We start from the raw sequence: 20,154 nt of genomic DNA on the forward strand, positions 1-20,154 counted from the left end.
GTGGCGGTTATTTCGGGCTCGTCACACCCAAGCCCACACCGAGTGATCACCAGGTGACTCTCCATTTTGGTGAGGGCTTGGCAGAGCATCCCCCTCCCAGTCCTGCGCTGCCAGCAGCCTTGCCTGACCCGTCAGGAGCTGGCTCTGGACCAGGGATGCCCAGACAAGAGGTAAGTTTGCTGCTCTTGGCATGTTTATCTCCTGCACAAATGTGTTGCGTTGATACTTTGAATCCTGCAGGAAAGCAAAATGCTCCATGTTCAGCCCTGGAGGTCACAGCCTCCTCTGGCTGAATGCCCTTCATGTGGGGCTGGCTTCCCTTCCACTGAGGTCTCCCTGCTCTGTTCACTGTGTCCTGGGACAGATACAGAACGTGCTCCTCACCACGTCTCGAGCAGCTCTGATTCAGCAAGAGCTGGGGTTGGGGTGAGCTCTGTTTCACTTTGGGTGCTGAACTCACAACAGGGACTTGGTGCTTCTTCAGCTGAAGTGTGATATGATCCAAACTGAACTTTGCAGAATCATAGAATCTCCTGAGTTAGAAGAGACCCACAAGGATCATTGAGCTCAACTCCTGGTCCTGCACAGGACACCCCAACAATTGCACCATGTGCCTGAGAGTGTTGTCCAAATGCTCCTTGAGCTCTGGCAGCCTTGGGGCCATGACCACCACCCTGGGGAGCTTGTTTTAGTGCCCAACCACCCTCTGGGGGAAGAACCTTTTCCTAATATCCAACCTAAAACATCCCATGACACAGCTCCAGACGTTCCCTCAGGTCCTGTCCCTGGTCATACACAGAGATCAGTGCCTGCCCCTCCACCTCCCTCAGGAGGAAGCTGCAGACCCTGACAGACTCCTCTCCGTCTCCTCCAGGCTGAGCAAACCAAGTGGCCTCAGCTGCTTCTTGTATGGCTTTCCCTCCACATCCTTCACCATCCTAGTGCAGCTCCTCTGGACGCTTTATAACAGCTTTGGTTTCCCTTCAGACAGGAGGAACTGCCTCTACTCTGGCACCAAGTCTTTGGATCGAGGGTGTGGTATTCTTCACCTCCCACCACTGCTCATGGCATCTCCCCTCCCAGGACTGTCGTCTTGAAGGGTCACAAATCCTTCTAGTCATGGGAAGTGACAAAGAATGACTCCGTTCAAGAAAACCAGAGAAAAAATTTATTATTGTCCTTTATAAAATATCTCAAATAAGTTATATAGGCAAATATTTAAATTAAAATAAATTAACTCCACTCTATGCTGGGACACGCGACTGTCCATAAAGTCAAACTAGGATTTATGTTTCTTTGAAAAAATATGCCCTAGATTTCCGGTGTAAGATTTGAAAAAAATATCTATGCTTGGTGAGAGGAAGGAGAAATCTGCACTGGACAGAGGGGTTAAGGTGCGGTGCTGAAGCTGCTTGGTGCCAGTGGCACCTCCACATCCAGCTAAGTGCTAAGAGCATCCTCATCGTCGCTCCAGTCAGGAGGAGCATCTGTCCCGAAGTACCGATCACCAAAATTCCCTGTGGGGAGAGAGAGAGTCAGAGTGCAGCACTGTGGGAGCCTTGGGACACATCCTCCTGCCTGTCCTCATCACAGCAGGCAAGGGCACCAAAGCAGGTTTATCTGACAGCTTGAACAGCAGGAAAACTAGAGTGGCAGAAAAAGTGGAGCAGCCTGTAGGCTGGCTTAGCACCCGGTGGAGGTGTTTCCCGGCACAGCAGAAGTGAGAACAGAAGAACACAGTTAGCTTGTTTTGGGTGAACTTGTGGAAGGTGGCAGCTTAGGGAAGGAGGAGGGCACAGGGCTGCTCCAGCTGTCCCAGCCTGACTTCTCTGCCTGGGGCTGGAGGAGGCATGTGCAATGGCTCCTGTTGCTGACAAGGTGACGGCTGCCTGGCAGATCTCAGAGCCAGCATGGTGATCCTGACACCCACCTGGCAGCAGGACCCAGGAGGGGCAGTGGGGCTCTAGGTAATGTAAGGCCAGACCTAAACTGCTGCTGACAGTCAGGGCTTCGTGTCCTCTCCCCACCAGAAGCACTAAAAATCCCCTCGCCACAGGTCATTCCTACCAAGACACTCACCGATGCCGGGGATTATCCGGAAGAGGTCGTTCACCTTCTTGTCCACAGCTGTGGTGATGATCTTCACCCGGGGAAATGCATAGGCAACCGAGTGGACACCCATCTCTGCCATGAGCAGGGAGAGCAGGAAGATCTTGTCCTCTGGGACATCATGATCCTATAGGAAATGCACAGGGACAGCTCAGGATGAGTTACCCAAGCCTGTGCTGTGTGCCCTGACACCCTCCTTCCCATGGAGGAGCCAGTTCCAGGCACATCCCCTCAGCATGGCTGTGGCTGGTGCTTTGGAGGTTGCTCCAGAGCCAAAGCCCTGCCCAACACCGTCCGTACCAGCAGCACCCTCACTGCCATCATCGCCGCAGCGCCCGTGGAGACCGTGCAGTCCATCAGGATGACGTGGTCTTCGCTGATGTCCTTGGGCAACCGCAGGTAGTGGAGCTGGGTGGAGGAAAGAGAGAGCAGCTTAGAGGCTGCAGGCAAATGGAGCAACCTGAGCCCTTCTCTTTGAGGGGTGAAGGATTCCTCCTGCCTCTCTATCCCTGGGACCCCAGCTGTCAGCTCGGAGCCAGCACAAACACTTGGCAGCAAACCAGCCCCTGCATGCACAAGCCTGCTGGAAAAAGCCACTTGAGCAGCTTTCAAAGCACTCAACCCCTGCGAAGACCAACTCCTGGGTTGCTGAAGAGCTGTCAGGAAACACCTGAGCCATGCTCCCACCCTGCATGCAGACTAACACCAGGAAATGTCCTCAGTGGCCCCAGGCTTTACCTCCGGCTCGCCCGTGTTGCAGTTGGTCTGGATGAGGATGGTGCCGATGCGGACGTCCTTGCACACCGCACGCAGCGCCGGCTCCATGGTCTCTCCCGCTCGCAGGATGGACACCCCGGTGATCTGCAGCACACGGCCGGGGTGGTTGCATGGTGTAGGAGCTGCCATCACCCCACACTGGGTCTCTGCAGCGGGGGACTCTAATGGGCAACCCAAAAGCATATCCCTTCCAAGAGGGCTGCGCCACTCCCAGTCCAGGCTGCCACCCTCAGTGAGAGGGCACAAGTGGCACCCTTGGTCACCAACCTGCCTTTCCTGATGGTACAGGGTGTCATACTCATGATAGCAGGCACCAAACACAGCCTGATGGCAGACAGGGGTGTCCTTCCCTGCACCCACAGGGCTTCCAGTGCACCCCCACGGGGCAGGTCTCAACATTGCTTTGGCTTCCACTTACTTGCTTCCCGCTGTATGTCCTCCCTTCGTAGTCATGTCCCTGAGGGGTCTGGACTGTGCAACTCTACAAGAAACACGTGAAAACAGTTACCAGGGGCTCTGATGTGGCTCTCACAGGAGCCCTGGAGTCAGCCAGCTGCAGGGGCTGGACGCTTGGACACCAAGGCTGGACAAAGAGCTGTTACCCAGGGCCACAGCATTGCTCTGTAGCCTTGGGGAGTCCTGGTGCTTTTTAATCTGAGGGTTAAAAGGACTGATCCATGGGGAAGCTTGGAGGAGCAGCACCAGGACTGTCCTGGCTCCCCAGCAGTTGAGGGTTAGGAATCAGAGAAGAAGCCCAGCATCTACCAGCCCTGAACCCACCTGGAATGGGAGCAGAGAGAGTGCGTGCTCAATTAGCAACCGCATCAACCTCTTGGAGTAGAAAATGAACTCGTCTCTGCTGGTCTCCTTGTTTCTAGAGGGGGAGAAAAGGCAATGTCAGCTCTGGACCTAAATGTGTCCCAGGAGTTGCTAGCAAGGGTCTGGCAGTCCCTGCCCCTTCCTGGTTCTTGTTTGCACCATCTGGACCTGAAACTGCGCTGTCTGTTTTAATGTAAAAAGCAGAAAAATTATTGGCAAGATCACTGAGCAGTAACTACACCGGTCCTCTATGCAGGGGCCACCACCATCTGCCCTGTATTGTGTCTCCAAGCTATACAGACAGGCAGAAGTGGATTGGGAAGCCCAAAGACAGGCCAGCCCATCCCACCAGCAGCTGAGCCCCATCCCACCCCAGCAGCCACAGCAGGGGCTTTACCGGCTTTACCTGATGATGGTGTGCATGCCCCTCACCTGAGGGGTGCTCTTCAGCACACTGAGGGTCTGAGGAAGGGGGTGGCACTGGTGGGCAGAGGCCAGGGCAGCCCTGAAAACCAAACACACGGTCAGAAGGTCTGGAGAAGGCTGCCTGAAGGCTGGAGCACAGCACATGGCCAGAGCCATCCTCCCAGATGTTATCTCATACTGCAAACACACACAGAGGCCCTCCAGCTAAACTGAGCGAGCAGCCAGCCCTGCCTGGTCCCTGTCATGGCAAAGGGACCTGCTCCCACAAACCGGGGCCACTGGAGTTAGGGATACCTTGCAGCCCAAGGACCTGGCCTTCCTGCTGGGCAGTTGACCCAGGTTCATGGAATAGTTTGGGTTGGAAAGGACTTTAAAGACCATCTGGTTCCAGCCCTGTGCCATGGGCAGGGACCCCTTCCACTAGACCAGGTTAATCCAAGCCCCATCCAACCTGGCCTTTAACACTTCCAGGGATGGGGCAGCCACAGCTTCTCTGAAGGTGGCTGGCCCATCTTGGTTTCCACCATTTGGGAAGAAAGTAGAAAATGAAATCAAAACCTTCTCCTATTCCAGAGTCTTATCTGTTGATGGATCTTGGACTCATGGGGTGAGGAGGGGCTGTTGTGGTTGTCTCTGACCTACAAGTGCCAGATGTCACCAGGAGCTGGACAGGCATCCAGGCTGGCAGTGCTGGCACATATCTGGAATGTGACTATTTCAGAGAGCACCTGGCGCATTCCAAATTGGGAACAGCTTCAAGACTTTATGGCTGGACAGGACTGGCTCTGTGTGACTCATTCCACATAACGAATAGGGCTGGAAGCTATTCTGGGATCAAGGGAACACCATTCATGGGGAAGCACACAATGGAGCCCCATTAGTCACTTCTCCCTGTGAGAGTGGCAGTAATGAGAGGAAGGTCACATTTGGCTTCCACAAGGCTGGGCAGGATGGACAAGCAACTTTGTCTGGGAGGAGGGCTGGGGTTTGAAAGCCACACATCAGATCACACACGTGCCAACGGCTGCATCTGGCAAAAAACACAGAGATGTCGGGGAGGCAGAGAAGAGAGCAAATGAAAGCACTGCATGATTAAGATTTCAAATCAAGCAGAAACCTGGATTAACGGCACACAGAGGCACGCAAGCGGAGAGGAAGACAGAGAAGATGGATAGGCATGAAGGAGAGCAGATCTCAAGGCCTCCATCCACATAGCCATCTCCTGGTCTTTGCCAACCAACACCAAACAAGACATTCCCAAGGCCTGTGGGTACTTAAGGGCTCCTTCTTGCTTTACCAGCTCCAGTCGTGTGTAGCGGCTAAGAGTCCCCATGCAGGGAACGCTCCAGAGAGCCAGGACAGCTGGCAGCCGTGCAGAGAGCATGGATGGGTTGTGGTTCCCTTGTGGGCTTGCCCGCTGTGTGCAGACCCCATCGTTGGTTTGGGACAAGCAGCCCTCAAGGCCCCGGCCCTGCCGTCAGTGAAGCGAGCTCCCTCCGTTAGTCGCTGTCTCGCAGGTTCAAAGCCCTCAGAGATGCTCCCGTGCCAGGGCTGTGCTGCTGGCAGCACCCACGGCTCTGCCCCCACAGCCCTCCCTTCCCTCCTCCTGCCAGAGCTGGCCTGGGGACAGATCCTGGGGGCACAGCCCTACCTAAACCCCTCTCAACCCCCTGGATGCCAACACGTGGTGGTGAGGGCATGAGCCCTGCCTTGGGCAGATGCTGGTGCTGGCATGGGGGCTGCCAGCTCACCTGCTTTAGGGGGCAGAGACAGGTCCCCAACACAGAGCCACAAACCCTTAGCACATTGCCTTGGCTGGGTTTGCCCAGGTGACAAACTGCTGTTGCCTAAACCAGAAGAGCTGGTGGGGTCATCTTCCATCAGCACAGCTCACCAAGGAGCACAGGACGGAGCTTGCCACTGGCACTTTTCCCCTGCATCACTGCCAGGTCCATGTCACAGCATCCCACCATGCCAGTGGAGTGGGCAGCCCCTCTCCCGTTGTGATGTGACCCAACTCCTGCTCCCTGCCACACATGCCAAGGGTTTTCCAACCTCCATGAGCAGTGGGAACACCTCCCCTGCACCCCGAGCTGTCAACAGACCCCCAGGAAATGCTGTCAACATTCTGTCACCAAGTTTTCCACACCTTCCTTCAACACTCATGCAGTATGGCAACAGGGAGGTCTGGATACCACCCTGCTTGGAAACCACTCAGTGTTGTGGGGGTCTCTCTGTGGTACTTTCTGGGGAAACAGGTCCCATTTTTGGGATAAAGCTTCTCTTTCAAGTGCCCCCACTTCTGTCTGGCCCACACCGCCCCAGCAAAGCGGGACCCCATGAGCTGTCTGCCCCAAGATGCCCCGCCCGGGTTAGTGAGGCGGCTCACCCTGCACAGCCCTCGCCCACTCCCCGCCATTAGTGTCACAACCAAAACACTGCCATAAGCGTTTGTCTCCTCACATATCCCAGCGCAGCTTCCTCTGGTCACCCGGTGGGAGGGATGTTCGGGGAGACAAGACAGGAGACACAAGAGTTTAGGAGAGGGACAAACATGACATGAAAAAGAGGAGAAAGCACTGTCATTAGTCAGAGGGGGAAAAAAATCCCTCAACTGATCAATGGGTCTTGGACCTGCCTGATGCCTGGGCCATCACTGTACAGACCCAACACTCCTCCCTTGGTGACCAAGTCAAGTCACCACTGCTCTCCATGGCACTGGCTCCACTCCCGGCTTCATGAGGGAAAAGAACTGTCTGCTCTCACTGTCCTGGAGCCACAGCAGGGACACTGTCCCACCTCTGTCCCAGGCAGTACCACACTGCAACCTAGAACCACAGAATCCTAGAATGGTTTGGATGAGAAGGAACCTTAAAGATCAGCTCATTGCACCCTCCCTGCCACGGGCAGGGACACCTTCCACTAGACCAGATTGCTCCAAGCCCCATCCAACCTGGTACTCAACACGTCCAGGGCTCATGCCAAGTCCTCACCCAGGGCTCCACTTCACCCAACCGGCCCTGCCCCCAGGCAAGTTGCTTGTGGGCTCACAGGGGTGTCCCCCTCCTGCATGCTGATGATCTGCTCAAGCCTTGGAGAACATGGAAAGCCAAGAGCACTGGAAACATGGAAAGAGACCTGGCTCTGAACAGAACATTGCCTGCAGGGAAGACCTGGAGAGGGACCGGAGGCTGAGGGAAGAGCTCAGCCCTTCCACAGCCATCCCACCACTGCTGTCACTCCCTGCCCATCCTGGGAGGGAAGGAGGGAGCGCAATGCCTCCTGTCCCTCCCTGCCAAGACAGGACTGTGACGGAACATCCAGACGGGCGGCCATGAGCACGTCAAGAAAACGTCTTATTTTGGAAACTTATTTTTTCCCCTGAGAATAAAACTTTAAAGGGAAAAAAAAAAAATGGAAAGAAGAAGAAAGAGAGAGAGAGAGAAGGGGTGACCATCTCCCAGGAAGACTTCAGGGAGCATCCTCAGCTCTTTGTGGAACATGCTATCAAGCAGGAAGCAGACAAGAGACATCGAGCTACAAAGGAGATGATGCAGTCAAGGCATTTCAAACACGTACACGGCTGCCTTTCAGGGCTGACATTTCAAACAAGGGCTATTAAACTGCGCCACGGGTTGATATTTAAAGACACAATTGGCAAAGGGCACGCCAAGCTGATCGGGACCTTGGGGGTGGGGAATATTGATTGGTGAGGGGAACCGGCTGGAAAGAGCGCTGGCTCCAGGAGCGGGAGAGCGTGGCAGGAGGGATGCAGAACAGGCTGGGCTGGGAGCACTGTGCCTCAGCATGGGCTGGCTGCTGCAGCTCCTGCTGCCAGGCTCCAGGAGGAATACCCACCTGGGAGTGCTGGTATGGAACTACATCTCCAGCATGAGCACAGTGAAACATGGGGGAAGCTGGACAAGAAATATCCCAAGAATGCTAAGGAACAACCTGTGCTCTGAGGGAATAACTGGGAAGGCAAGCATGGTCCTCTGGAGGTAGGGGTTTCAGGATGAAAACAAGCCTTGCATGTCCAAGGAAGGCACCACTTGCTTTAAACTCCACAGAATGCACCCATCTGAGTGGGGAAAGGCACTCCCTGCTTGTCCCAGCCAGTCCCTTGGCCAGAAGAGGCAGCCCTGCAGCACAAGGACCACAGAGACACCTCAGACGGGGGCCAGATCTGAGCATTCAGGTTTTATCCTACCAGCACAAAGCCCTCCCTGTGTCCCCACTGCCACCAAACAGCAGTGACTTCAGAACAACCACCGTGACATTTAGATGAAGCCATTCCAGACAAGAGGATGGGGAATTGTTTGCGATGAAAAGCCCGTATTTGCCAGGCACATGTCACTCGATGTGACTCTCCATCCACCCCACTCCTCTTGCAGAGAGACAGCAGGGGAAACCACAGCAGCAGTAAAGCACTGGGGCTCCAGCAGTGGCAGCAGAATGGGGTTTTTGCAGGAATTTTTTTCCAGATTTTCTATCAAAGGCATACATGGAAGCCTTAAACAGAATATAAAACCGGCTGTGGTGATCATGGAGGTGTTTTGGGAGGTCAGCGTTACCTTTCCAAACTCGCTATCATAAAACTTCTAATACTTTATAGATATATTAAATACCTGATTTTCAAGTGCAGAAAAAGATCACCTGTACCAAACACCCCTTTGATTAAAGAGGAGAAAGGAAATTTTATGTGTGTATAAGTATCTATCTATCTATCTATCTATCTCTATATACACATACATATTTGCACACATATTACTCTCCTCTCTAATGTTATTCCTGCAATTTTTTAAAGCAACAGATTTCTCTCCATACTAAAGAACACTTTCCCACCTGGACCTCCAGACACAGAGGGAAGCTTACGTGTCTGTATGGAAATGTCAGGCCCCAGGGTGTTAAACAAGCAAAGGGAAATAAAATAAAACATCCACTTGTCTAGTCTAGGAAATGACTGGCTAAGGCAGAAATAAGTAAAGCAGAGCCTTTTCCCTGTTCACCTCAGTTATTTTAAAAGCTCATTGTATACCAAATGTAAATTTTAAGGTTACTTGACTTGAGTATCTCCATTCAATGATGGAGACCTAAATGAAACCCATTTCCAGTAATCCATTCCCTCCGCTTCCTACAAGAATACCTGAAAGCCTAGTTGGCTTCTTAATGGAAGCAAGAGAGCTGAAGTCCCATCTGGGGCCACACTCTGAAGAGGTTTAGTAAATCAACATATATGTTATAGCATCCATCTACAGATACTGAGAAATTAGAAATCCTGTTGGATTTAGGCAGCAGGATTTTCTCAGTCCTCCAGAAGTGGCTGTGCATCCTCCAGAAGCTGTGGGAAAGTTGGTACCTCTGGCCATGTGAAGCTGCTACGCTCCTTTGGGTGCCACCAGGCAGATCCCTGCGTGCAGCAAGGGGTCCAGGGTTCCCACCACCCTCAAGATCACAGACTGGTTTGGGCTGGGAGGGACCTTAAGGAACATGCCATTCCAACCCTCTGCCATGGGCAGGGACGCCTTCCACTATCCCAGGTTGTTCCAAGCCCCATCCAACCTGGCCTTGAACACTTTTAGGGATGGGGCAACCACAACTTCTCTGGGCAACCTGTGCCAGGGCCTCACCACCATCACAGGGAAGAACTTCTTCCTATTACCCAATCTAAAGATCTCCTCCTTTAGTTTAAAACTGTTCCTCCTTGTCCTATAACTATCTGCCCATTTAAAAAGTGACTCTCCACCCTTTTTTCAAGATGCTTTGACTAATCTAATAATTGATGTTTAACGATATTTAATCATTAGGGATGGAGAGTGGCTCTGAAAACTGTTCATCTTAGAGGATGAAGAGAAATAAAAGAGTCTCAGGATGAAAAGCCTCCCTTCCTGCAGAGACCAGGGATCCCCAGCTATAAACCTGGCCCTGTCCCAGCTTCAGGGGTCTGCACTCAAGCTGGCAGTACCTCCCTGGGGAGCAACCCTGTTCCTGCCATCCCAAAGCCAAGGGGAAGGTGGCCTTTTGTCACTGTGGAGCGTGACGAGGCCGTGCGCTACGCGAGCTGCCAGTCCCGCCGCAGGTCGGGGTGAGGCCAAGTGGTGCCTGGCATTGGAAATGCCTCAGCTGCACAGACAGGACAGAGTGAGGGCTCTTACCTGACACTGAGTTCACGCTGCGGCAGCAACACAAAGACACAACGCAACCGGTATTAAGCATTGTCAACACCAGGGTCGTTTCAAGATAAAAAAAAAGGAAAAATAGGAGTATTTTCCTGAATTCACATGTAGCCTTTTGCCCTTCTTCCCCTCCCCAGGTCAATGAAAGTCCCCCCCAAGCCAACCCCTTGCCTGGCTCACAGCAGCACCCTGGGGGTGCTGGGTTTGCTGGGATATTCCCTGGCTGGATCCCAGGAGCTGGGGGAAACAGCCATTCCCCTTTCCTGGACTCTGCCTCAGGGCTGGGTGCCCTCCTCAGCCTGGAACTAGCAGGGATGCTGGGGCTCTGATCCTTCCTCCTGTGACCAAGGGTTTAGAAACCACCTTCCCAACGTGCCAGAGTTTAGTGCTGGGAATTCAGGCAGCCAGGTACTCCAGGAGGAGGAACATGCCAAGACACCTTTGCCCAAGAGCAGTCCCTCCTGATCCTTCTATCATGGGAAGCCAGATGCCGTGGCGTGCCAGCTCCCATCCCAGGCCTGAGCAGCTCTTGCCACCTGGGAGCTCCAAAAAAGACTTGAAAGAACCAAGCCCTACACTTTCCAGTGCATCTATCTCCAGGTCATGCTCCCTCCACCTCCCAGGACATCACTCTGAGCATCTCCACAACTGAAACATCACCAAAGCTACAACTGTGGGGCGGGAGGAGGCTGTGCTGTTCAGGGACAGCAACATAAAATGCCATCAGTTCATTGCAGGGTCCCAAAACACCAGTCAGGACTGGCCCAGGACAAACAGAAAACTTAAAGCCAGCAGTGGGGAAGTGATGGAGCATGTGCCTGGATTGGGGCTCAAACGTGACCAGACTTAGGATTTTGAAACCCGAGAGCTGCACACAGCACAGAAGTGGAAAAGTGGGCTCCTGACTGGAAAGCCTGTGCAGCAATGTCTGCATGGGAGGGAAGAGGAGAAGCCCAAGAGCTGGAGCAGTGGAGGGTCTGGGGCAATGCTGGCCCTGGGAGGGATGCAGGCAGGGGGACACATCCCTAGGATCATAGGAGGGTGGCTGGTTTGTCCCCTGATGATTTGCTGTCCCAGGGAGGGAAGGAAGCTGCTGCTGGATCACAGCTGGCAGAGGAGCCAGGACCAACCAGAGCACAGGGAGAACGCAGTTTCCTTCACTGGAGTGAGGGAGAGGGCTGAGAGGAGTTCACAGGGACTCCCACACCTGGAGCACAGGAGAAGCCAGGCCATTCCCACCTGGGCACCCAGAGCATGGCTCCCTGCCAGGCAAGGCTGTGAAGCCCCCTCACCACCCAAGGACTGGGCAGCTCTTACCTCTTCCAGCTGGCTGTGGACATGCTGAACAATCAGGTCGATGGCCACAGTGTTTCCACTCCCTGCAGTGACCCAAAAGCAAAAGTATCACAGAGCCAGAATTGTTAGATTGGAAAAACCCTCTAAGATCATTGAGTCCAACCATTAACCCAGCACCGCCAAGGCTACCACTAAACCATGTCCCCAAGTGCCACATCCACACACCTTTTAAATCTCTCCAGGGATGGTGACTCCACCAGTGCCCTGGGCAGCTTGTGCTAGGGCTTGACAGCCTTTTTGGTGAAGAGATTTTCCCTGACATTCAATCTGAACCTCCCCTTGTGCAACTTGAGGCTGTTTCCTCTTGTCCTGGCACTTTATACCAGGGAAAGAAAAGTCACCCTGGTCAGCACCACAGGTTTTTTCCATGTTTCTTCCCTAAATTCCCACTGTGTTGAGAAAAAAAAACGTCACACCGCTCTTTCCTAGTGAAGCAGGAGACATTTCTGCTTTTATTAAATTCTTATTCTATAATCTGTTACTGGATATCTTCAAGTCACCTCCAGCTCTTAAATCACTGTGCTGCAGGAGCTCGTAGGGCAGGAGACTGGCTGAGGGAAATGTACAGACTTTCCCCATGCTTTTGGGGAGTGTTTGGAGAGCCTCAGCTGGAGGGACCTTTGTTTTGGCATGGAACAGCCACTCTGTGTCCTCACCAGCCAGAGAGAGACGGACTGGCTGGCAGAGCTGAGGGCAGAGGGCCGGGGTCTCTGAAGGGTCTCAGGGGTGCCACTGAGGACAGCCCTGGGCAGGTACCTCGGGGGACAACGATGTCTGCCAGCCGCATGGTGGGCTGGATGTACTGGTCGAAGGCGGGCTTGACAAACTTGTTGTACTGCTTGATGACACCCTCGATGTCCCGGCCACGCTCGCTGATGTCCCTGCGCAGGCGGCGCACCAAGCGGATGTCTGAGTCCGTGTCCACAAAGATCTTCAGATCCAGGAGCTGAAAGGAGAGTGGAGGGGACAAACCCCACTGGGTCAGGTGTGGGACTCAACCCATCATCCCCTGCTGCCCTAGGTGGGGCTGAGCCCAACCCGGCCCAGCACCCATTTAACAGTGCCCAGATCTGCTGTGCTCCCTCCTGCGCGGAGCTTCTCCCTGGAACCTGGCTGGTGCTGCTCTGAGTCCCCTGCTGCCACCTTACTCTCGTGTCCCCTGAGACTTGTCCTGCTCCAAACTCTGTCCCTACTGCTAACCAGCTCCAAAACTTTGGCTGGATGTTATTTAAGAGCAAGGAGGAGACAAGAGGAGTTACTGTCCATGACACACACCAAGCACGGGCTTCTTAATCAAAGAATCTTTGGATGGTTTGAATTGGAAAGGACTTTAAAGATCATCTCATTCCAAGCCCCTCCCACAGGCAGGGAATTAATGCTGGAAAGGATCCCAGCATAGCAGGGCAGCTCATGACTCTGCCCTGAATTGCGAGAGGCAGGAGTGTGGATGCTGAATGGAGTCTCCTGGGGGATTCATCCAGCTGTCCACTGGAGGTCATCCTTGCTCCAGAAAAGTGCAACCCAAGTGCTTGCTTGGCAAGGGAGGTAACTTTAGACAGAGCTTGGCTAAGTCTGTGCATGGCTCACTGCCTGCTGCAGCATTTGTCAGGGCTGCAAAGATGGAGACAGGCTGAGAGAGCTGGGGTTGTACAGCCCGGAGAAGAGAAGGTTCTGGGGAGACCTTAGAGCCCCTTCCAATATCTAAAGAAGCTCCAAGAGAACTGGAGAGCAACTTTGGACAAGGGCCTGGAGTGACAGAGCAAGGGGGAGTGGCTTTGCAGTACCAGAGGGCAGGGTTAGATGGGATATTGAGGAAATTTGTCCCTGTGAGGGTGGGGAGGCCCTGGCACAGGGTGCCCAGAGAAGCTGTGGCTGGCCCACCCCTCAGAGGGGTCATGGGCAGGGTGGGACGGAGCAACCTGAGGTAGTGGAAGGTGTCCCTGCCGATGGCAGGGGGTGGAATAAGATGAGCTTTAAGGTCCCTTCCAACCCAAACCATTTGATTCTATGATAAATCCAAATAATCCCCAAGAGAGCCTGAAGTGCTGGATGATTCCCTGCCAGGAACACCAGGCTCTGTGCAGTAGAAGTTCAGCAGATTTGCCTATGGCTGTACAAGCCACAGCACGCAGTGTGGAGGTGGGCTATTTCTAGTTGTGTTTATGCACCAGCATTGCCAGGAACCAGGTCACCACTCGGCTCCTGCTTCCTGGGCACGAACGGCTGAGATCGAGGTATTTGCTGAAACACTTGACCTCTTCCAGGGGCTCTTCCCTGGCCACTGCAGAGTCAAAGCCTTTTTCTCCTGCACAGGGAAGTGCTGCAGCAGTTGGTCTATCCTGGAAGAGAAGGTCACCTCCCTGCTGCAGGACCTCAGGAGAGAGCATCCTCCCACCATCTCACCCTGGAACTGCTTTGAAACCCTTCCTCACCTTCAGGAGCTCCTTGTCTGCAAATGCCATGATGCCTTCGAAGATAATCACATTGGCGCCATACAGGGTTTTCTGTGGAGTCAGAATGGATGTGGTTAGGCACAGATCATCTGTTCAGAGGTGCCCTGTCTCAGGGAATCTCTCTGGGTTGTGACTGTGACAGCTCACCCAAAAAATGCACCCTGAGCCAGGCACACAGCAGAGGGTGACAGCGCCAATCGGACTGCAAAGGGCAGGGGCTGGAGGGGTCCAGCTGGCTCCCCCTCTCCCCTGCCTTGGCTGTCCCCCACCTTGTCCCACCCCCTCAGTGTCCCATACCCATTCCTTCTTCCGGCTGTGGGTGGTGAAGTCGTAGATGGGGATCTTGACGCTCTTGCCTTGCTTCAGCTTCTTCAGGGTGGCGATGATGAGGTCAAAGTCAAAGGCGTCAGGGTGGTCAAAGTTGAAGTCGTTGCTGGCTGCCTGCTCCTGCTGCTGCTTGGTCAGCACCTGCCACAGAGCAGAGCTTAGGGCACGTGGCTGGGCAGTTCCCTCCCCACTGCCGTGCCCAGTCACCTCTTCCCTGCCCCAAGAGCCACTGGAAGGGAAAACCATATGCTTACCCTAAATCCACAATATGTTTCCTCACCAGGGGTTACCACACAATCCCAGATTGGTGTGGGTTGGAAGGGACCTTAAAACTCATCTCATTCCAATGCCCTGCCATTGGCAGGGACACCTTTCACTAGATCAGGTTGCTCCAAGCCCTGTCCAACCTGGCCTTGAACACTTCCAGGGATGGGGCAACCACAGCTTCTCTGGGCAGTGGCAGCCTGAGGAGCCTGGCCAGGCCAACAGGGGTGCAGCCTCACCTTGTAGAAGGAGTCCATGGACAGCAGAACCACCCACGGGACATCAAGAGCCTCAATGATCATGGTGGCCACCGTGGTCTTCCCAGAGGCGCTGCCTCCTCCCAGGCCTGCCAGGGAAAAGGTGATGAAGCCACCAACCCCAGGCACAGCCCTTCCCACCATAGGCTGGAGCCCAGGTCCTGAGCTTTTGCACTAAGCTGGAGGAGCCTCCAAAGAGGGAAGTCACAGGCACTCCAAGAGATTATCCCTGAAAATGTCAAATGGCATGTACTGGAACTGCCAGCAACATGCCCAGCAAAAGCTGGGAAACCCATCATTAGATGGTTATGTAACACGGGGAGTGCTGGCACGGGAACCAGCCCAGCCTAAATCCCTAGGAACTCATGACAGCCCAGGCAACAGGAGCTGAGGGAACAAGAAGCAAAGAGTGTGGTTTCCTATAATCCATCACCCCCCCTGCACACTCCTGGGTTCAGCCCACCCAGTCAACGCAGGACTAACCACAGGGACTCCCCCTGCTCCTGTCCAGGCTGGATCCAACCTCAAATTTCCAAGGAGGTGGTGGGGCAGGAAACCCACCACAATCTCCTGCAGAGCCATGGGGCAGGTGGTACTGATGCTGCCTGGGCAGTGTGGAGGTGGCCTACCTATGACAAAGGCCTCCTTGGACTGTGTCCCGTGCTCATTGTACCAGGGTGGCCGGCCTGCTGTGTAGATGGTCCTTTTGCTGGTCCGCAGCAGCGGGGGCTCAGACTTGCACTGGCTGGTGGTCCGCTTCCGAGGGGGCTTGGTGGAGCCCACAGTGGGATACAGCCGGTCCAGGGATTCAGCACTGCTGTTACTGCGGTGGGGAAGGGAAGGAGCACAATTACCGGGGGTGGGGAAGGACACACGTTCCCACTGTGTGGGAGCGGGATCTTGGGGGATCCTATTGTACAGGTGAGGGATGCAATGGAAGAATGGGACAGCCAAGCACAGCTGTGCTGCAGCACTACCAGCACCCACATCTCTGTGACCCACGGCCAACACCGAGGAATTCTCACACAGAAGCAATTTTAACTTGGAAGAGGTGCCATGCAAACATCCCTCCCTAAACTCCTGCTGTTTGAGGAATGTCTGTGTGAAATAAATCCCCCAGTGAGCTCTCAAAGCATGGAGGGGTGTGTTACAGGGGGCAACAACACGCCTTGATGTGCCGAGGGACCTTTCTTGGGGATGGAAGTCAAACACATGGGCTACAGCACAACCATCCTCATCCCCCCCTCCCCAATCCCTTTTCTCTCCCCACTTTGAGCGCTCCACTCCCACCCAAGCTCTAGTTCTCCCACCCTTTTGTCCTGAAGCCCCCAGAGACAAGCCTGTTAGCTGGGCAGACCTAGGCAGTGCTGGGCAGAGCCATCAGCTTTGCCTTGGGAGCTGAGAGAGCTCTGAGCTCACCCAAAGCCCTGCAGCTGCTGAACAGTCTCCCTTATCTTCCCTCCAGGAGAGGGAGAGGAACAAGGCACCCTCCAGAGCCCTTTCCAGCTTGGCAGGAGGAGAGCTGTGGCCGGGAGGCGATAAGCAGCCTCTGGCCAGGAGATAAGCTGCAGCCGCTGCCTGGCCAGCTAAGGGACAGGGAGGATTATTTATGCCAGTGCCTGCTCCTCCCTGCTCCTGTTCCGCTGCCCCAGGGGAATGTCTGCTCCCTGGGAGAAAGTGCAAAGGGCTCTCCTGGCTCATGCTGCTCCTCTCCCCAGCCATGACTGGGCTGGAAGGGAAACCAAGAGATCTGGGCACCACTGGCTCCAAGCTGTCACTGGTACAGCCGGCCGAGCCAGCAGTGCTTTGCTGCTGCTCTGTTATGGCTTGCTCTTGAAAGGGCTTAAACTGCAGGGCTTTACAGATTTTGGGTTGATTTTAAGCTGTTTTGGTATGAAGATTAATTCCCTTCCCTCCCCCAGCCCTTTTTAGAACAATTTTAGATAAAGATCAAAATTTCAGACAGGCCATCTGTGTGTGAAGTGACCCAGCAATCCCCACCCTTGCACGGCAAACAAGCCCCCTGGGCAGGGTGGGATCCCCCTGGCAAACCCCCCGGGCATGGCAGGATGCCCACAGCACACCATCCCTACCTCCAGCACCAGCACATCCCTGTGGAGCAGGCAAGGAGACAGGGATTTGCCTGGCTTTGCCGAACTCCTGCTAACAAAAGGCAGGCTGCAGCTCCTGCCCCTGTTACAGGACCTCTCCCACTGATGTCCACCCTAAACTGTGCACCCCCAGAGTCCCCCACAAGAGTTCAAGACACCAACACCCCATCCCTTGCTGGAGCCCATCAGCACACACAGCCAGTTCCAAGCATTGCCGGCCTTGGGTTCAACCAGGAGCCCAAAACACCCCAACTACGACTCTTAAAAAGCAACCTCAGGAGATGACACCCATCAGGAAACCTGGGTGTCTTCCTGTGAAAAAATGGCTCCTTCCATGAGGAACAGCAAACCCAGGTGGGATGTTTGGATCTCCTCTCCCACTGGTGATGCTGCAGCAGCCGTTATCCCCTGGTGCTACTCCCAGAGCGGGGCTGACAGCAGCCGGTGCTGCTGGGGCATAAACAACGTCACTTTGGCTTGATAAAAGCAGAGATGACAAAAACACAGTTGTTTACCAGAGAAGAAAGCGGTTCCTTTCATCCGCATCCCAGCCCCTCTCCTGGGACCGTGGTTATTCCAGAGCCGTGCCGCCGGCGCAGTGCCGTGGGCTGCTCGGATGGTTTTCCTCCAGGATTGCACGTCAGTCTCCATGTGACAGGCGAACCTGTCGGGATGCTCTGCTCCTTGGTGTCACCCAGCACCAAGCTCTGCTGTGCCAGCCTGCAGATCCTGACCGAGGCCACTATTCCCAAAGTGACTCCAAGTTGGTCAAAGCTCTGTTTTTTGGAGCTGGAGTGGAGCTGGAGCAAGGCTGAGCTCTGCTCCCACTGCCTCCAACCAGCATCAACATCATCCAGCTCCTGCCAGGAAGAGGTTTGGACTCCGACAGCTCCACCAGTGCCCGGAATTACAAGCAGTGCCCAGAATTACAGCCACAGCTCCACCCTGCTTTCCGAAGTGTCATCTCTCCACTCTGCTCTCCAGGGTGCCTGCAGCACACCCAGGGTGTTGGCACAGAGGGGACATCGCTGTGGGACGCAGGGACACGCACCCCTGGGAGAGGAGCGGAGCCATCCCCCCCACACACCTGGGGCTGCTCTGGGACGCAGCACCTGAATCCCATTCCAAGAGTTGGTGTTCTGCCTTACCTCATCCAAATAATTCTGGACTTTCACCAAAATTCTACCTATTTCTATCAGTATCATCTACACCATCAGTGCCTCTACAGGTGGCTGATATTCTACACCTCTCAAATCCACATTTCCCATGATTTATTTGGGAGAAGCAGGGCTGTGGGGCTGCAGGGCTGTCCTGGAGTTCTCCAAAGGTCATGCCTTTTCTCCTAATGTTACACTTAAAGATTTGTGGATGTTTTCCACGGCTGCCTTTGCCAGGAAGGGGCTCTTCTTGCTCCAAAGGGACAGATGATCTCAGCCATCTCCATTGGCCATTCCTCCCTATCCCTCTTTAAAAATTCCCTGCAGCAGTGCTGAAGCCCCTGCAATGCCCTGACTCGCAAGGTGAAGCCCCCCGAGAATGGGACTCTGTTCAGAGCTGAAGTCAATGCCACGGCTCTCCCAGAGGAAGGTCCTTGTCCCACATGGATCCTCCCCAGCGGAGCAAACCCCTGGGGTGCCAAAGCCAGGCAAATAGGAAAGGAAACATCACCCTGGGCTTGCCAATCCCTCTCCTGCCAAGCCTTCCTGGAGGGCTTGGCTGCCACAGCTCTCTCCAGGCTGTCCCCAGCTTTTGGGGATGCTTTGCCTTCCCTGTGGCTGCTGCATCCTTGCTGGAGCATCTCAGAGGAAGCCTGGGGGAGGTCCTGCTCCTGAGAAGGGCTCTCCAGCTCCACTGCTGTGCCAGCACAAATGAAGGAAGCATTTGCTCCTGCTTAGTCCAAGTATGGATTTACTGAGGTGTGAGGGACACCCCTCTCCTTCCCCACCATGCTCCCATCCCCATCCCTGTGCCCTGTGCTCAGGCTCTCTGCACCCTGCTGCCTTCAGAGACCCCTGAACACCCTGGATCTGTGCTGGGCTGGGAGCGCAAAGGCAGCAGGTCCAAGAAGTGCCCACAGCAGCAAGGAAAGATGGCACAGCCCCAAACCTGAACTTGGCAGCAGACAGGAGAGCATGTCCTGGGCTCTGCGCCCCGTAAACAACCCACTGACCGAGCTCCCAGCCCTGTGGACCCCCCCCCAGCCCCCCACAGCCTGCTGAGGTGCCGGGCTGGCTGCAGCCATGTCCCATGGGAAGCTGATCTTTTCAGATGGGAATTGGGGCTGAGGGACTGGGACAGGAGCCACCAAGAGTTCACTCCAGCAAACAAACAGGAAAACCAGCAAATCCCACCCAAAACCGAAGCAAAACTCACCTGCCATCTGGCCCGAGGGCCCAGCAGCCCGAGATGCGGACACTGGAGAACGCTGGGGGGCTGCTCATGTCCCCATGCCGCCGATCCAGGGGTGATCCTGGACTGAGGGTGTCACCCCCTGCCCCTGTCCCTGTCCACACTTCAGCTCCTGTCCCACAACCTCTGGCACTACCAGGGTGAGAGGGGGGCTATGCCAGAGGGGCTCCCAGGGCGATTCTTGGGGCACGGAGCCAGGCACAGAGTGTCTCCCTGGAATGGGCACTGAAGGGTCCCAAGAGGCTGGGGTGAGGCGGAGCCCCAGCAGATCTGGGGGGCTGGAAGATGGAGGCAGGAGAAGGGAGCAGAGCTGGGGGAGTGTCTGTGCCTGGGAGCTGCGAGGCGGTCAGCAGCATAAGAGGATAGCTTAACCTCCAGATTACGTTCATTACCTGATATTAATAGCACTGGCTTGATTAAAGAAAAAGAGGGGGGGTTGGGGGTGAGGGGACACCTCCCCTCACCGCCCCCCCCACAGGCAATAAAAAAAAAGGGGCTCGGCTGGCCTGGACGTGGGGGCTCAGCAGGGAGGGCACCTGGAAAGTGACATCCACATCCATGGGCACTGGTGAGTTCCCAGGGAGCTCTTGACGCCATTGGGGAGGGGGCTGCAGGGGGGCAGGAGAGGATGACCCCAGGGCAGGGGTAGCCAGCGCGCCACGCCCCTGAC

The 20,154-nt window shown here is 54.8% G+C and overlaps 1 protein-coding gene and 2 long non-coding RNA genes across 7 annotated transcripts in view; 2 read left to right on the plus strand and 1 right to left on the minus strand.

The window, feature by feature from the left end:
- LOC108446671 lies at window positions 1-1,268 on the plus strand. The gene is made up of 2 exons (XR_001861948.1): window positions 1-170; window positions 988-1,268. It is a non-coding gene; the product is annotated as an uncharacterized LOC108446671 (long non-coding RNA).
- Window positions 1,146-20,154, minus strand: part of UCKL1 (uridine-cytidine kinase 1 like 1) — a 24,048-nt gene continuing 5,039 nt past the window's right edge. The window contains exons 1-15 of one of the 5 annotated variants that reach the window (XM_017733880.1): window positions 19,449-19,956; window positions 15,594-15,787; window positions 14,947-15,053; window positions 14,414-14,584; window positions 14,096-14,167; window positions 12,420-12,609; window positions 11,625-11,686; window positions 6,595-6,614; window positions 4,112-4,210; window positions 3,667-3,760; window positions 3,305-3,367; window positions 2,848-2,970; window positions 2,410-2,517; window positions 2,080-2,236; window positions 1,146-1,517 (exon numbers count right to left, since the gene is read on the minus strand). In XM_017733880.1, coding sequence (XP_017589369.1) covers window positions 1,441-1,517; window positions 2,080-2,236; window positions 2,410-2,517; window positions 2,848-2,970; window positions 3,305-3,367; window positions 3,667-3,760; window positions 4,112-4,210; window positions 6,595-6,614; window positions 11,625-11,686; window positions 12,420-12,609; window positions 14,096-14,167; window positions 14,414-14,584; window positions 14,947-15,053; window positions 15,594-15,787; window positions 19,449-19,516 — 1,605 coding nt within the window. In that variant the 5' untranslated portion in view covers window positions 19,517-19,956 and the 3' untranslated portion in view covers window positions 1,146-1,440. Of the gene's footprint in view, window positions 1,518-2,079; window positions 2,237-2,409; window positions 2,518-2,847; window positions 2,971-3,304; window positions 3,368-3,666; window positions 3,761-4,111; window positions 4,211-6,594; window positions 6,615-10,286; window positions 10,304-11,624; window positions 11,687-12,419; window positions 12,610-14,095; window positions 14,168-14,413; window positions 14,585-14,946; window positions 15,054-15,593; window positions 15,788-19,448; window positions 19,957-20,154 lie in introns of those variants that run through there. The other 4 variants (XM_008634449.2, XM_017733868.1, XM_017733873.1 and 1 more) reach the window with 4 other exon arrangements.
- Window positions 19,977-20,154, plus strand: part of LOC108446667 — a 4,494-nt gene continuing 4,316 nt past the window's right edge. Inside the window, exon 1 of the long non-coding RNA XR_001861945.1 lies at window positions 19,977-20,052. This is a non-coding gene — a long non-coding RNA (uncharacterized LOC108446667). The remainder of the gene's footprint in view (window positions 20,053-20,154) is intronic.

This window comes from Corvus brachyrhynchos, unplaced genomic scaffold (assembly GCF_000691975.1).
Source record: "Corvus brachyrhynchos isolate BGI_N302 unplaced genomic scaffold, ASM69197v1 scaffold10, whole genome shotgun sequence".
Lineage (NCBI taxonomy): Eukaryota > Metazoa > Chordata > Aves > Passeriformes > Corvidae > Corvus > Corvus brachyrhynchos.